Below are 16470 nucleotides of genomic sequence, written 5' to 3' on the forward strand. Positions count from 1 at the left end.
GTAAATTCAAATATATATCCTTAATTTTGAAAGGTCATTAAATATGCAAATTACGATTTGGATAAAGTAAAAATGCTTAATGACTTTCAATAATGTTAAATCATAGTACCTTCAATATGGATACCAAGTTTTGTCAATTTTGATTGAGTAAATTCAGATATATACCCCTAATTAGGAAATTTCATTAAATATGCAAATTAGTAATTATCTTTCACGTCACCCCTTAGTAACTTTCACAGCTGATATATCTTGATGTGATCAACATTTGTAGCAAATCTCATCAAATTGAGTGCAGTCGTTCTCAATATATATCCGTTTTTTCTAAAATCATTAATTATGCAAATGAGCATAAAGTAAGCAAGCCACATCCACCAAAAACTAATCAGTTCTTGCCATTTGCAAACTGAATCTGTGTACCAGATTTGATTCTGATCTGATGAGCCGGTTTTGAGATATTGAGCACACAGACACACAGACACACAGACAGACAGACAGACAGACAGACAGACAGACAGACAGACACACACACAGACATCGCTGCGACATATGCTCACGTATGTCAACACGTAAGCAAAAAATTTGACTTTCAAATGAACAAAGACACAAATGGGTCACCGACTGAGTGATCATGATGCAGAGGGATATCTTTCAGAGAAACTGCAGAGTTGGCAAGAAACCAATTTGTCTAAGAGGTCAATAAATGACGAAATATTCTTTCCATTTTGTCTTCATATCAAGGATGGTTCAATTTTACAACGAAAGTTTTCACCATTTCTTCATGAGTTTCATGAAAATGAGAGTACTACAACTGCATTTTCCTGCATTGCTGCTCACAAGTCAATGGAGTGAGCTGACACTGTGCTAAGCATATGTGTAGATAGTTTACTTGAATGTGAACTTTTAGATAACTAATATAGGACTGCTTGTTTTGCACTTTTGTTTCCAGCGATTAGAAATCAAGGTATTAGTTATTGTCCTGTATGTTAGACCATGGAGCTCAAAGGTACTTTCTCCAAACCATACTTGACTGTTATAGCCTTGCCTGTCGTGGTTGTTAAAACAGCATCTTTTGCAACCACCATGATGTTACCAGATATGAACTGTAAACGCTCACGTGTTTCATTATATATTGAAGTTATGTGTAAATTTGAACCTTTGCCACATGTTTGCAACTTCATTGAAAGTATTATGATCAACATAATGAACAATATTCACCACAGATTAACTTTATAGGTCATTAAGTATTCAAATATGCAATTAGCTGAAATAGAAATAATTAATTTCTTTGACTGCTGTCATTGTATCACCTCTTTATATAGCAAGTGTAATTGCATGCCTTTGGTCAAGTCCTTCAAACTATATATTCCAAACTTTAAAAGCTCATTAGATATGCAAACTATAAATTAGCTGACACGAAAACTTAAGTGCGAAATGACTATCAATATTGGTATAACCTGGTATAATCATCAATGTACATAGCATGTTATGCCAACTTTGATCAAATAAATCCAAGTATATATCCCTAATTAGGAAAGTTCATTAAATACACAAATTAGGAATTGGCTGAAGCAAAAATGCTTAATGCCTTTCAATAATGTTAGCCTACATAATAGTATCTTTAATGTACATAGCAAGTTTTATCAATTTTGGTCATGTAAATTCAAATATATATCCCTAATTTCAAAAAATCATTAAATATGCAAATTAGGAGCTGGATGAAGTAAAAATGCTTGATGACTTTCAGTGACGTCGTATCATAGCATCTTTAATGCACAGAGCAAGTTTCGTCAACTTTGGTCTAGTCAATACAGATAAATATAACTGATTATGAAAGTTCATTAAATATGCAAATATGGAATTGGCTAATGTTCTAGTGCTTAATGACTTTCAATAATGTTCTATCATAGTATCTTTAATGTACATAGCCAGTTTCATCGACTGTGGTCTCGTCAATTCAGATAAATCCCCCTAATTAGGAAAGTTCATAAAATATGCAAATTAGGAATTGGCTGAAGTAAAAATGCTTAATGACATTTAATAATGTTCTATCATAGTATCTTTAATGTACATAGCAAGTTTCATCAATTTTGGTCATGTAAATTCAAATATATATCCTTAATTTCAAAAGGTCATTAAATATGCAAATTAGGATTTGGATGAAGTAAAAATGCTTATTGTCTTTCAGTAATATTAAATCATAGTATCCTCAATATGCATACCAAGTTTCGTCAATTTTGATCGAGTAAATTCAGATATATATGCCTAATTAGTAGATTTCATTAAATATGCAAATTAGTGATTATCTTTCACGTCACCCCTTAATAACTTGCACAGCTGATATATCTTGATGTGATCAACATTTGTAGCAAATCTCATTAAATTGTGTGCAGTCGTTCTCAATGTATATCCGTTTTTTCTAAAATCATTAATTATTCAAATGAGCAAAAAGTACGCAAGCCACACCCACCAAAAACTAATCAGTTCTTGCCATTTGCAAACTGAATCTGTGTACCAGATTTGATTCTGATCTGATTAGCCATTTTTTGAGATATTGAGCACACAGACAGACAGACAGACACACAGACAGACAGACAGACAGACAGACAGACGGACAGACAGACAGACAGACAGACACACAGACAGACATCGCTGCGACATATGCTCACGTGTGTCAACACGTGAGCAAAAAATTACTTCCAATTTTGGTATAACCTGGTATAATCATTAATGTACATAGCATGTTATGCCAACTTTGATCAAATAAATCAAAGTATATATCCCTAATTAGGAAAGCTCATTATATACACAAAGTAGGAATTGGCTGAAGCAAAAATGCTTAATGCCTTTCAATAATGTTAGCCTACATAATGGTATCTTTAATTGGATAGCAAGTTTCATCAATTTTGGTCATGTAAATTCAAATATATTCAAAAATTCATTAAATATGCAAATTCGGAGCTGCATGAAGTAACCAGATATGAACTGAAAATGCTCACGTGTTTCATACAGTTATGTGTAAATTTGAACCTTTGCCACATGTTTGCAACTTCATTGAAAGTATTATGATCAACATAATGAACAATAATCACCGCTGATTAATTCTCAAAGGTCATTAAGTATACAAATATGTAATTAGCTGAAATAAAAATATTAAAGTTCTTTGACTGCTGTCATTTATATAGCAAGTGTAATTACCGTTGGCCAAGTCCTTCAAGCCATATATGCCGAGCTGTGAAAGCTCATTAGATATGCAAATTGTAAATTAGCTGACATGAAAATGTGAAATGACTTTCGATATTGTTTTAACCAGGTATAATCATCAATGTTGTCATGTTTTGCCAACTTTGATCAAGTAAATCCCAGTATATATCCCTAATAAGCAAAGTTCATTAAATATGTAAATATGAATTGACTTAAGTAAAAATGCTTAATGATTGTCAATAATGTTGTATCATGGTATCTGCAATATATGTAGCAAGTTTTGTCAACTTTGGTCAAGTCAATTCAGATATATATCTCTAATTAGGAAAGTTCATTAAACATGCAAATTAGGAATTTGCTGAAGAGAAAATGATTAATGACTTTCAATAATATTGTATTACAGTGTCTGAAATGTACATAGCAAGTTACATAAATTTTGATCAAGTCAATTCAGATGAATATCCCTAAGTATGAAAATTCATTTAATATGCAAATTAGGAATTGGCTGAAGTAAAAATAGCGTCAATGACACTGTAGCTCCCATCCTGGACTATTTAGTGTTTGTTCTCTGGTCAGATATTTGAACATGTGTGAAAGGGATAAAGTGCATGAAGTGAAAATACTTAAATGAAATGTACTGGAGACAGTGAAATATGTTTAATGTAATTATTCAGAATATAAAATGGAAAAAATACAGAATTAGATATATCGAATACTGTGATACAACCATTAACTCAACAAGTCATTTACAATGACATAGTCCCCACTTGTAATAGGAGTACTAGTCTTGATGGGGCAGGAAAATGTGGTCATTAAGAAGTATCATTGGAGTGTATATGTTGAGATCTATGGGCACATAGGTCTATGTCGTTGTTCCCAATTTGAAACACATGAGGCATGTCTAAGTTACGGTTCTAAATCGGGAAAAAAGATCAGACCTCTAGCAGTATTGGCCAGCCAAGAAATACACATGCGCATTATAAATGAGGTACAAGATGTGACATCTTAAGGTCTAATATCCTATCAAAATTGGAGGGTATAGAACTTGTGGTTACTGAAATATGCATATATATGTATAATCAAGGTCAAAGGTCATCAAGGTCACATGACATTTTCAAAAAAAAAATTATATTCCTAATTAATCCCTATGTGCCAAAAAATCAGATCTCTAGCTCTATTCGCTTGCCCAGAATTAGATGTGTACATAATTAATGAGGTAAAGCGTGTGCTGTCATAAGGTCTCCCATCCTACTAAATACAAAGGACATAGCACTTGTGGTTACTTATTTATTGACAAAAACATATATTTTAGGTAAAAGGTCATCGAGGTCACATGACATTTGGTCAAAAAATTTCTCTCCTATAGTTATCCCTATATACCAAAAATCAGTCATCCAGCTCTATTGGCTCGCTCAGAATGAGATATGCGCATAATTATTGAGGTACAGTGGGTGGCGTCATAACGTGTCCCATCATACCAAACATGAAGGGTGTAGCACTTGTGGTTACCGAGTTATGGACAAATATGTATATTGGAGGTCAAAGGTCACCGAGGTCACGTGACATTTTGTCAAAAAAATTGTATTGCTAAGTTATCCCTATATACCAAAAATCAGACCTCTAGCTCTATTGGCTCGCTCAAAATTTGATATGCCCATATTTAATGAGGTACAATATGTGGCGTCATAAGGTGTTTCATCATACCATACATGAAGGCTGTAGCACTTGTGGTTACTGAGTTATGGACAAATATGTATATTTGAGGTCAAAGGTCACCGAGGTCACGTGACATTTTGTCAAAAAAATTGTATTGCTAAATTATCCCTATATACCAAAAATCAGACCTCTAGCTCTATTGGCTGGCTCAGAATTAGATATGTGCATAATTAATGAGGTACAGGATGTGGTGTCATAAGGTCTCCCATCATACCAAATATGAAGGGTGTAGCACTTGGGGTTACTTAGTTATGGCCATATATGTATATTTGAGGTCAAAGGTCATTGGGGTCAAAGGTCATTGGTCACATGACATTTTGTCAAAAAAATTGTATTGCTAAGTTATACCTATATACCAAAAATCAGACCTCTAGCTCTATTGGCTGGCTCAGAATTAGATATGCACATAACTAATAAGGTACAGGATGTGATGTCATAAGGTCTCCCATCATACCAAATATGAAGGGTGTAGCACTTGTGGTTACTGAGTTATGGACATATAGTCATATTTAAGGTCAAAGGTCATCGAGATCACATGACATTTTGTCAAAAAATTTGTATTGCTAAGTTATCCCTATATACTTATTTTTACTTTGTTTAGTGTGATTAGATATTATTTTAGCTGAAAAAAGGGTCCAGGGAAAGTAAGGAAAATCCAGTATTCCACAGTGTAACAATTGGCTGAAAATATAAAATTTCTTTCAGTCTCTAGAATCCGAAACCAAATCCGAAACCGAATCCGAAACCGAGTCTAATTTCAGCATCGTCTAGCCAGAGTGTAACGTGGGGATAGCGCCCTCAAACCACAGATACCGGCTTCCCATAGACTACCATGTATCAGAAAAATTAAAACTGTGATAACTTCATTAATATGCAAGCCACGCCCACCAAAACCTTTTCAGTTCTAGCCATTTGAATTCTGAAGATGTCTACCAAATTTGACTGAAATACGTTCAGCCGTTTTTGAGAAAATGGACCAACAGACAGACAGACACACAGACACACAGACAGACAGACGGACAGACAGACAGACATCGCTGCGACATATGCTCACGTGTTCACACGTGAGCAATAAATGCTTAATGACTTTCAATAACGTCGTATCATAGTATCTTTAATGAACATAGCAAGTTTCGTCAACTTTGGTCAAGTCAATACAGATAAATATCCCTGATTATGAAAGTTCATTAAATATGCAAATAAGGAATTGGCTAAAGTTCAATTGCTTAATGACATTTAATAATGTTCTATCATAGTATCTTTAATTTACGTAGGAAGTTTCATCAATTTGGTTATGTAAATTCAAATATATATCCTTAATTTCGAAAGGTCATTTAATATGCAAATTACGATTTGGATGAAGTAAAAATGCTTAATGACTTTCAATAATGTTAAATCATAGTATCTTCAATACGGATACCAAGTTTCGTCAATTTTGATTGAGTAAATTCAGATATATACCCCTAATTAGGAAATTTCATTAAATATTCAAATTAGTAATTATCTTTCACTTCACCCCTTAGTAACTTTCACAGCTGATATATCTTGATGTGATCAATATTTGTAGCAAATCTCATCAAATTATGTGCAGTAGTTTTCAATATATATAGGTTTTTTCTAAAATCATCAATTATGCAAATGAGCAAAAAGTAAGCAAGCCACACCCACCAAAAACTAATCAGTTCTTGCCATTTGCAAACTGAATCTATGTACCAGATTTGATTCTGATCTGTTGAGCCGTTTTTGAGATATTGAGCACACAGACAGACAGACAGACAGACAGACGGACAGACTGATAGACAGACACACAGACAGACAGACATCGCTGCGACATATGCTCACGTGTGTCAACACGTGAGCAAAAAATGGCAGGAAATCAAAATAACGGTTAAAATTTAAAGTTGAATGTCCAATTTGTAGAATTTAAAGACCAGATATGAACTGAATTGCCTCGCGTGCACATTTTGTAAAGTACTTCTTGGGGTATTGGCTTTTATGACATTACATTGTTTTTATTCCCGAAATTAATCCAATCTATCTAAATTTGACATTATCCCCACTGTATTACGCAATGAAAAAAAAGAAAAGAAACCATTTGAAAAATTATGATCCAACAATATCTGTCGATGCAAGTGCAAATGGCTGAGCAGGCTCTTAACTGGCAGAGGTCGCGTTTGCGTATAAATTCTGCATATTTCACATATAATTGCCATGTAGAACGAGTTGACCTACTTCACAGTATCTCAATGCGCCCAAAAACGATACAATCATCTGTGCCGCGCCGTGTAGCAGCAAAATGAGTTCGTGACCTTTGAAGTACGCGTTTCAAAAAATAAATACCCATGGGAACCTGCTCACCACGCCACGCAACTCATGTACAGCTGACTATGGTGCACTTGTCAGGCGATGGTCGATGATTCTGGTTATTGCCTATATTGTCAAGTTCAATGCCTAATTTACGGAAACACGAACTCTGTCTAGTGTATTCGAAGCTCTGCGTACAGGTTGTGCACACGGCCTCTACCACGTGCTGTCCTGTGGACAGTGTGGTACAAGCCGTCGGCCTACCACCGTACCGCCGGGAAACGCAGACCTATTGTACGCAGGAGCATGGCAGGAGCTAGCCTACTGCTCCTGATTTAACATCAATGCCAACATGGAAATCTCATGAAAAATTTGTCATTGTTGGTTCTGTAGCTAATACAATCTTGAAAAGCAACTTAAAAGACACAGACTGTTATTTTCTCGATCCGCTATCTGCGGACTACGTGCTGAAGTACATTGACTGTTCATGTCAACGATCGTTTCTCCCTCTGCAGAGTTTCTGTATCCCGTTCAACAACGCTGTACCTCGATCACACGATAGTGACGCTATGTAGCTGTGCAGTATTGAAACTTATCATAAAATGGCCACCTCGTCTAACAGTAACACGTATTGTCAGGATTATCGTACGGAAAAAAGACTGCAAAACTAAGACTTATGAATCTTCATCAGAATTGAACACATCATGATTGTACACGAGTATCAACCGTGAATGCACGTTGAGCTCGGCAGTTGCACAAGCATGGTACGCTACATGCATAGCCCTACGAGTATGGCGACAGTGTCCGGCTTTGGCTACGCCGGGGCTACGCCGCCTACCGGAGGTGGGAGGCGGCGTAGCCAAAGCCGGACACTCTCGCCATACTCGTACGGCTAGCTACATGCACTGCCGCGATGCCGATCGTATGCATTCCAAGGCCTATCCCGGAATTTGTTTCACAAACAACCTCAAAGGAGAGCAAACATACTTCTATGGACAATGACGAATACGTTTCTTGGCGAAGCAAAATCAAAACAGTGCAGCAGTACATGAAGTAGGTCATGGCCTTGGACTCTGTGCACGAACCTGATTGGACACTTCAATACCTTTGACCCAAAGTTATTATTCATCAGCACTTCCATGCCATGAGGCTAGGTAGAGAACGTATTACGTACGCAGTGTACGCTGTGTGTTAGGAACGCACACAGGGAATGCACAGCGTACACTGCGTACGTACGCAGGGCTAGCGAGAGAGTTGCCGACATCGACGGTTATTTACGAAAAAAGAATAAAAGACTGGCATTTGGAAGCGATCGAGTAGCTGCGGTAGGCAGGGATACGACTTGGGCCCAAGAACGCTGAATTTCGGCAGTAATTTGGCTTTTACGTCAAGTCCAAAATGGATTTGAAGTCACCAACTCTACGTACGGGTCTTTGCAGGGCTGTGGTGAGCGGGGCTATTAATAGCTGTAGCGGAACACACAGCATCGTACGCAGGGCTAAGAACGTATGTACTCATTTCTGGCGATCGAGCAGCGAGGGAAACAATCAATTACCAAGGATGAAGCTAATTTGCTAAACGATATTTTATCTTGAATAGTGAGTTGAATGAGTAATAAAATATCATATTTTTAATGTTCAATACGAGGTTGAAACACGGAGGGACCGTGGTTGAAACCAGAGCTATCCAGCTGTAGCCAACCTGGACAAGCACATTTCACAGCGCCCTCAAACAGTCGATTGTTTTCACTTGTCATACGCGGCGTAACAGAAAAATTAAAACTTTCATAACTTCATTAATATCCAAGCCACGCCCACCAAAACCTTTTCAGTTCTAGCCATTTGAATTCTGAAGATGTCTACCAAATTTGACTGAAATACGTTCAGCCGTTTTTGAGAAAATGGACCAACAGACAGACAGACAGACAGACAGACAGACATCGCTGCGACATAACCTCGCTGCGCGCATGCGCACGCGAGGTAAAAACCAGAGAAAAAGGAAAGTGTTTTTCAGGTTCACAAATTTCAAGAGTTACAGCAACAGGAGCTTTAATATATTCCAAGTTGTGGGGTTTTTTAAGACAGTTGTGTAATTAGCATGAGATCAAGATGAGCACAAGAAACAAGCGCTGTTGTGAATTTGCGCTGTAAATTTCTAGTCATCTGATTTTTTTGGTTGTATCTTTGTGTGACATCAGTTGATTTATTTGATATTATTATTGGGAGTTGTATGTTTATTATAAGTCCCCACGGACACCGTCTGGGGGATTTATAGGTTTGGTCATGTCCGTGCATGTGTGCGGGCATGCGTGTGTCCATCCATCCGTCCGTCCGTTCACGCAGATATCTCAGAGATGCCTGGAGTGATTTCATTCAAACTTACTACACTGCGTAGTGATTGGTTAACTAAATATGAATATGCATGAGGACTGGTTTATAAGGTTTACCCAGATGTAGTACCCATGCCTTCTCACGGCGGAGCGTGACATACAGCAATATTCAGTGTACCTCGCTCGTCATCAAAGTTTTCTTTGTGGAATTCAGAATGGCAACTCCAACCACACAAGCAACAGTTGTCACAGCACTGCAAACACCAGTTCTCACTACTTTGGCTGTAAGTAGAATGTCGACAACCAGGACTGCGACTGCCACTACCACCAACGCTACTGTCGCTCTAACCAGTACCCGAACAAGTACCAGCCAAGTGCAACCAGTCAATGCGGTAAGTTTTACCTTGCAGACTGAATATTTGGTGCATTTTGCTGTGTTGTCTTTTCACATCCAGCTTGTATTCTGATAGGTGGAAAATGCGTGGGTACCTGCTGATATTATGAACAATATAATTTGACTTGAGTCGTCACTGTTAGGCCCCTACTTGGATTTTTGAGATAGTAAGATGTGGTAGCGGGAAAATGAATAAATTCCCCAGGTGGCCGATGTTATCTCATGGAATCATCTGCGTTCAAGACCGAAGATATCATCAGGAACTGGGATTTGAGTCCTTTTCGAGTGAGAATGGAATGTATTTGGGTTTGACGAAAGAGAAGTGATTATTGAGTCGTCCCCATGAGAGCTATAAAATGTGGTTTTGGGGTCTGACGAATGGACAGTTGTTATAATGGCGAAGAAAACTGTTGAGTCGTCCCCATGAAAAGTTCTGAAGTGTGGTTTTGGGTCTGACGAATTGGCAGTTGTTATAATGGCGAAGAAACCAAGTGTTGAGTCGTCCCCATGAAAAGTTATGAAATACGCGTTTTGGTTGACGAATTGACATAATGGAGAGGAAACTTAGTATTGAGTCGTCCCCATGAAAAGCTGAGACTGTAATGAATGGTAGTGAAGGCGACGAGTCGTCCCCAAGTGTTTTCATTTTATATATGTGGGTTTGACGAATCTGGAATTAGTGTACTTGTCACATAATGTGATAAAGGTATGGCCGGATTGGTCATGGCAGGTTATAAACATTTTGGGTTGACGAATTATATAGCGCCAGTTGGAATGAATACGTTTGCATTATATGGACCCGCCCATGACGCATTGAGGTTTGCTCGTGTTTTGCTTGCATTTATAGAATGCCATGTCGTAGGTCGTTCTGTGAAAATGCACAGAGTAAAGTGTGTACAGAGTAGAAGCTCTGAAGTTCGTCAGTGTATACGTTACGTGGCATGGTGGTATAGCGGTGCACGCCTGGATAGATTTCCTTGAGTATAAGCGATATTTACAACTCCGAGAATTTCTACACTCGGGAGCAATGGGATATAGTTGTACAGGTTAGGGTGTGCCGTCTTCTGTTTCGTGATGTAAAATGGGACTGTTTTCTGCCTGAATATCAGTTTCTTCGTTGGTGAGAATTGCGATATACGACTTGCATGTTGGCGATTTTTTTTTCCGGGGAATATTGCAGGCTGACTGTGAATGGGTGTGGCCAGAAATGATTGTCATGTAAATTACACGCTAAACGTGCGGCATACCCCAGGTGCTAAGGTTTATTTGCTTTGTTGCATTACAGGGACCCTCACATACTCGCAGATCGGAGACGTCAAGTGGCCCTCGACTGGAATCCTACGACAGGTTCGAAAGATCACTGACGGAGTTGCGGTTGTATGCTGAACGGGACGAAGCGGCTTTTAGTCCAGAAGAAGCTTTGGCTCGCCTTGAAATGCTAGTGGACATATCGATGGATATAGGACATAAAGACTATCATAAGTACGTAGCCATGTTACGGGCTCTGCGTAAAGAGAGACAATCACCCGCTATGCCTCAAATGCTGCTTTCCCTACTTGGATCAGGTGCACATGCAGAGATCTTAGAGAAAATTGCAAAAGTTAAGAAAGCCGTTGGTAATACTAGCACCCGTTCAAATGCTGGTCGCAGAGAGAATAGAGAAAGATCAAGTTTGCGATGTTGGAAGTGTAACAGAATGGACATATAGCTAGGTTTTGTTATGGTAGACGTGATAGGTATGATCGGTACGATAGATACGATAGATACGATAGATATGATAAATATGATGACGGGAGAAGAGAATCTTACCGTTCCCGTTCGAGTAGAGATGACAAATAGGTATTAGTGTAGATTTACGGTGATTTGTTTGAGGTATGGCTATATGATATAAGAGGACACCTTGGCTGGAATACTATATTGTCTGTTGTATTGTAGCACGGAATTGATAATGGTGATTAAAGGACCATAAGAACGTAATGTAAAATTGTCTGTTGTGTGAATGGTTTGCGCATGTTGGGAAATGGGGGCGTGCCTGGGGGAGGTGTACTGTAGTCTAATTACAGTCCCTTCTGTTTCAACTAGGCGGGGGTTTCTAACCCTATGCCCGGTTTATTTTTTCCCCAAAGAAAATTAAAAAAAAAAAAAAAAAAAAAATATTAAAAAAAAAAAAAAAAAAAAAAAAAAACAACTGCAAAAAAAAATAAATTACAACCCAAACAAAACGACTGTTTGTCGCTTTTGGTATGCGATAGATACTAAATTGAGTGGTTTTGACCTTTGTAGGTGTATGTTCCCGCTATTCCGGGATGGGAGAGGGAAATCAGGGTGAATCCTCTACCGGCTTACGGAGAACATCTTGAAAGGGCCACAAGATGGATAAATTTGGATGATCGTAATTGTTCCACCGTGCTGCCGCATCCAAAACTGGTACTCCGGAACGGACTAAAAGTCTCTGCACGTGACCTCCATTTTCGAGATCCGGCATATTTCAAAGCAGGAGGACTTCATGGAAAGAAGGGATATTGGTCTAGTATATTGCAAAATCAGGATAACCAGAGGCTTGTTGAAAAATGGATAAATGACTACGTGTCAGTTTTTGACTATATCACTCCTTTTAAAGGCGAAGTGTGCGGGAGACATTATGATTGTGGCTTTCCACCAAGTGTATATTTGCCGAACAATGCAGTGTGTAAACATTACAAAGATTTTATAGGTAGGACACTGTTAGAAAGGGTACAGGCAGGGTCACTGGAGATCTGGGGTGAGGTTGGCAGAGTACCACCACCATATATAGTAATGCCTTTAGTTATAGAACCTACAAAACCTAGGCTTTGTCATGATCAGCGATACTTGAATAAGTGGATGAAAGATCTGCCTTTTAGATTAGATTTGATTACAAACCTACCACGGTATCTGGATAAAGGGCATTATCAGACAAAAACGGACGACAAGAGTGGATATGATCACATTTTCTTGACACATTCGAGTCGTGCTTTAATGGGTATACAATGGGGCGGTTATTGGTACGTAGCTACTACGCTGCCCTTTGGCTGGAAGTGCTCCCCATATATTTACCAGACAGTGGGCTTGGCAGCTATGAATGAAGTGCGTCGTTGGGGTGTACCTTGTTCCCTTTACATAGACGACAGACACGCGGGTCAGTTGATAACAGATAGCACAAGTCTGTCAAATTACGAAAAGGCTGACGCCGCATGCTTTATTTTGTGCTATACTATGATTGAATTAGGCTACACATTAGGGATAGGGAAGTGTGTGCTTCAGCCTACCCAATACATTGAGTATCTTGGATTTGGGGTTGATACCAATCGTAGGGCATTTACCTTACCTCCTGCCAAGAAAGTGAAGTTTGCCGATCTCAGGGAGTCCTCTTAGCAAAGAAATGGATCCCAGTGAAAACTATGCAGCGATTCGTTGGGAAATGTGTTTCATTTACTGTAGCAATTCCAGCAGCAAGGCTGTTTGTGAGGGTAATGACCAAAGCAATAGCAAAGGCAGAAAAACTGGGGTCACGCATACCGATAGAGGGCGATCTTCGGGATGAAATACTAGGGTGGAGGAGAATTGATACAGGTCGAGACTGGTCATACTGGAAATATGAACGGCATGTCACAGTTTCCCTTGCGAGTGATGCATCCCTTGGGGCTTGGGGTGGTATTATCTATACTAATGGTAATGAGCAATTATGTGATTATTGGGTTAGTGATCTCCAGCACAAAAGCATCGCATATAAAGAAATATTAGCCCTACGGAACATTTTACAGGCAAATAGCGAGTTGGTTAAAAATACCAGAGTGAAAGCCCAAGTTGATAATAAGTTAGCACTTTATGGTTGGTTAAATATGGGAACAAAGAGTAGTGAGGCTAACGAGGCTTTGCAACAATTGTATAGTACTGTGGAAAATCTTGATATAGTTTTGGAGATGGAGTATATCCCATCAACTGAAAATCCAGCTGATGAACCATCGCGCAGGATGTCGGCAAGTGACGCAAAACTATTGCCGGCGTTTTGGACGAGTAGAAAATGAATTTGGCCCACATACAGTCGACTTAATGGCCCTCGACTCGAATGCACAGAGTGGTCGGAATGGTGCTTCTTTAAAGCACTACACGCCGTGGAAGACCCCTGATTCAGCGGGCATTGATGTGTTCACACAGAAAATTGGTGGAGAAAACAACTATGTGTTCCCGCCTTTCTCGATGATAGGGCCTGTACTTAAGTTTTTGGAGGAGGAGAAGGCATTAGCCACCATAATTGTTCCCTTAACATCACCCCGCATGTATTGGTGGCCTATAGTGGAAATGAAATCATACAAGATAGTTCGACTTGCTCAGGCAGGTGAGAAGGTCTGGGAAACCCTACAAAAACAGGGCACTGGTTTTCTGTCCCATCGGTATATGATATTTTTGCGTGCCGAATTGATTACCGCAAATGTGATTAGACAACTGCAGAGATTAACACATGTTTTCTGTTATGGTTTGGCCTTTAGTTAATTTGGACATGGTAATTATGTAAATAAAGTAAGGGTTACGTACTCATTTTTTGAATGATTGGAAAATTAAAATGTTGTCCGGAAAAAATTGTTAGAGTTTTCTGTTATTCTTCTTTTATATTTACAGATTTCGGACCATGTTACCTTAGGTGCCCCTCGACTGTGGTTACCAGCAGAAAAATGTCGTGAGTGCCGTTACCCCAATGATATTTCTTTCAATTTTTGCCAACAATGCGGATTTCGTCGAGTGCCCGACAGTGAACACCGACAGTGAACACCGCCCTCTACGGTTGCCCATCGATATCATGACATTGGATGAGAGAATTCAGGAGGTTCAAGAGCGTATAAGGTCAACACCATATGGTGAACGAAAATCTAAGTTACAGGGGGAACTTGAGGATTTCCTAGCTAGCCTGGACACACGTAAGACTATACTGTCAGCTTCGCCTAAAGATGTGCTGAGGTTTTTGGTTTGGAAGGATAGCAAAGGCCGTACTGTTGTACATCGTGTAGACTGTCCCGGGAAGACTTGTGTACCTGCCCTCATCGTTTGGCGTTTAAAACGGTCGATTCATATATTGGTCAGTTGAGGTCGATATTTGAAAAGGAAGGACGAGGTGGAGAGTGGGATATAAGGCTTGGACTGGTAATCCGGCAGCAGATAAAACGGTGAAAGAATATCTAAAGGCCGTCACAGAAGAACAACTAAAACAAAATTTAGTACCAAAACAGGCAATCCCCATTACAATCGAGAAAGTTGTAAAACTCGTTCAGTATATTAACTCGGAAATTAGCGCTTTCCCAAACATGGATTTATATCGGGCTTTTGTACTGGCGAGGGATAGAGCATTTTTTCTTACTCTCTTGTTCACTGGTGACCGGTCAGGTGACCTCTTAATGACTAAAATCGAAAATATTGTTCAATTACCCGAAGGTGGATTTGTGTTAAACCATGTATGGGGAAGACGCTGCGTGATGGGAAAGTGCGGCCCTCTGCACTATTTCAGAACCGAAATAGCCTGATCTGTCCAGTCAAGGCCATAAATGACTATGTCGATATTTCAATTGCAGTAAGTATTACGCTTAGTCCTGGCTACCTGTTCCGTTCAACTTCAAGGGATCGGAAAGTGGAATGTACTCAATCTCTACTAATGCAGCCAATGCTAGGTTGAGATTCTATATGCAGAAAACAGGCACTTTTCAAGGAGAGACTATTCATAGTTTTCGCAGTGCATGTGCCATTGCATTAGCTTTATCAGGTTCATCCCTCCCAGATATTATGCAGCATATAGGATGGTCTAATCAATCAACAGCATCGTATTACATGCAGTTATCGAAGGTGATGTTGCCTTTCTCCCCCGCCTTCAGATTACAACAACAATCGATAGGAGAAGCGCATAGTATGTATCAGAGATGTAATGAACTTGTTGGGGCGTCAGCAGCGTTCCCACCAGCTAGTGAAGATTAACAGGACAATTTGGTTAGGTCAGGCTACGTTTGCTGACACCGTCAGGGTGACTTTGGTGATATCTGCTCCTGACTTATGTTTGTCGACTATTATGTTTATGAAGGAAAATAAATAATTTTTCCTCTTTCATCTTTGTGTGGTATTTGTAGATGTGCGTGATGAGTATTGGAGAGGGGTTTGCTTTTGGGTACAGTCGAGGGAGATCAAGAGAGGAGGCAAGGGACCCTCGACCACTCCACAACTAAATCAAACTAAACAACACTACGCAGTGTAGATGGGGAACTAGCTACACTGCGTAGTGATTGGTTAACTAAATATGAATATGCATGAGGACTGGTTTATAAGGTTTACCCAGATGTAGTACCCATGCCTTCTCACGGCGGAGCGTGACAGACAGCGCCCACCCACCCACCCTAAAGTCGCCGACGCCCTAGGCATGTGTTAATTGACAAGGCAGCAGTTTTAAGGATGACGAGCGAGGTACCACGAATGGCCATCGGTCACTCTTTGAAATACAACAAGGGACCCTCGACCACTCCACAACTAA

At 39.3% G+C, this 16470-nt stretch overlaps 2 protein-coding genes across 6 annotated transcripts in view; one reads left to right on the forward strand and one right to left on the reverse strand.

Moving 5' to 3' along the window:
* Positions 1-16470, reverse strand: part of LOC139116311 (germ cell-less protein-like 1) — a 353529-nt gene that overhangs the window by 125663 nt on the left and 211396 nt on the right. The window lies entirely within an intron of this gene.
* On the forward strand, positions 9613-14716 carry LOC139116306 (uncharacterized). 2 transcript variants are annotated; one of them, XM_070678933.1, is made up of 4 exons: positions 9613-9942; positions 11230-11426; positions 12228-12657; positions 14583-14716. In XM_070678933.1, the coding sequence occupies exons 1-3, from the start codon at positions 9766-9768 to the stop codon at positions 12271-12273; spliced, it is 420 nt and encodes a 139-aa protein (XP_070535034.1). In that variant the 5' UTR covers positions 9613-9765; the 3' UTR covers positions 12274-12657; positions 14583-14716. The 2 variants fall into 2 exon arrangements, with proteins under 2 accessions (XP_070535034.1, XP_070535033.1); XM_070678932.1 differs by lacking the exons at positions 12228-12657; positions 14583-14716 and having other exon boundaries at positions 11230-11980.

This window comes from Ptychodera flava, chromosome 17 (assembly GCF_041260155.1).
Source record: "Ptychodera flava strain L36383 chromosome 17, AS_Pfla_20210202, whole genome shotgun sequence".
In the NCBI taxonomy this organism is placed as follows: domain Eukaryota; kingdom Metazoa; phylum Hemichordata; class Enteropneusta; family Ptychoderidae; genus Ptychodera; species Ptychodera flava.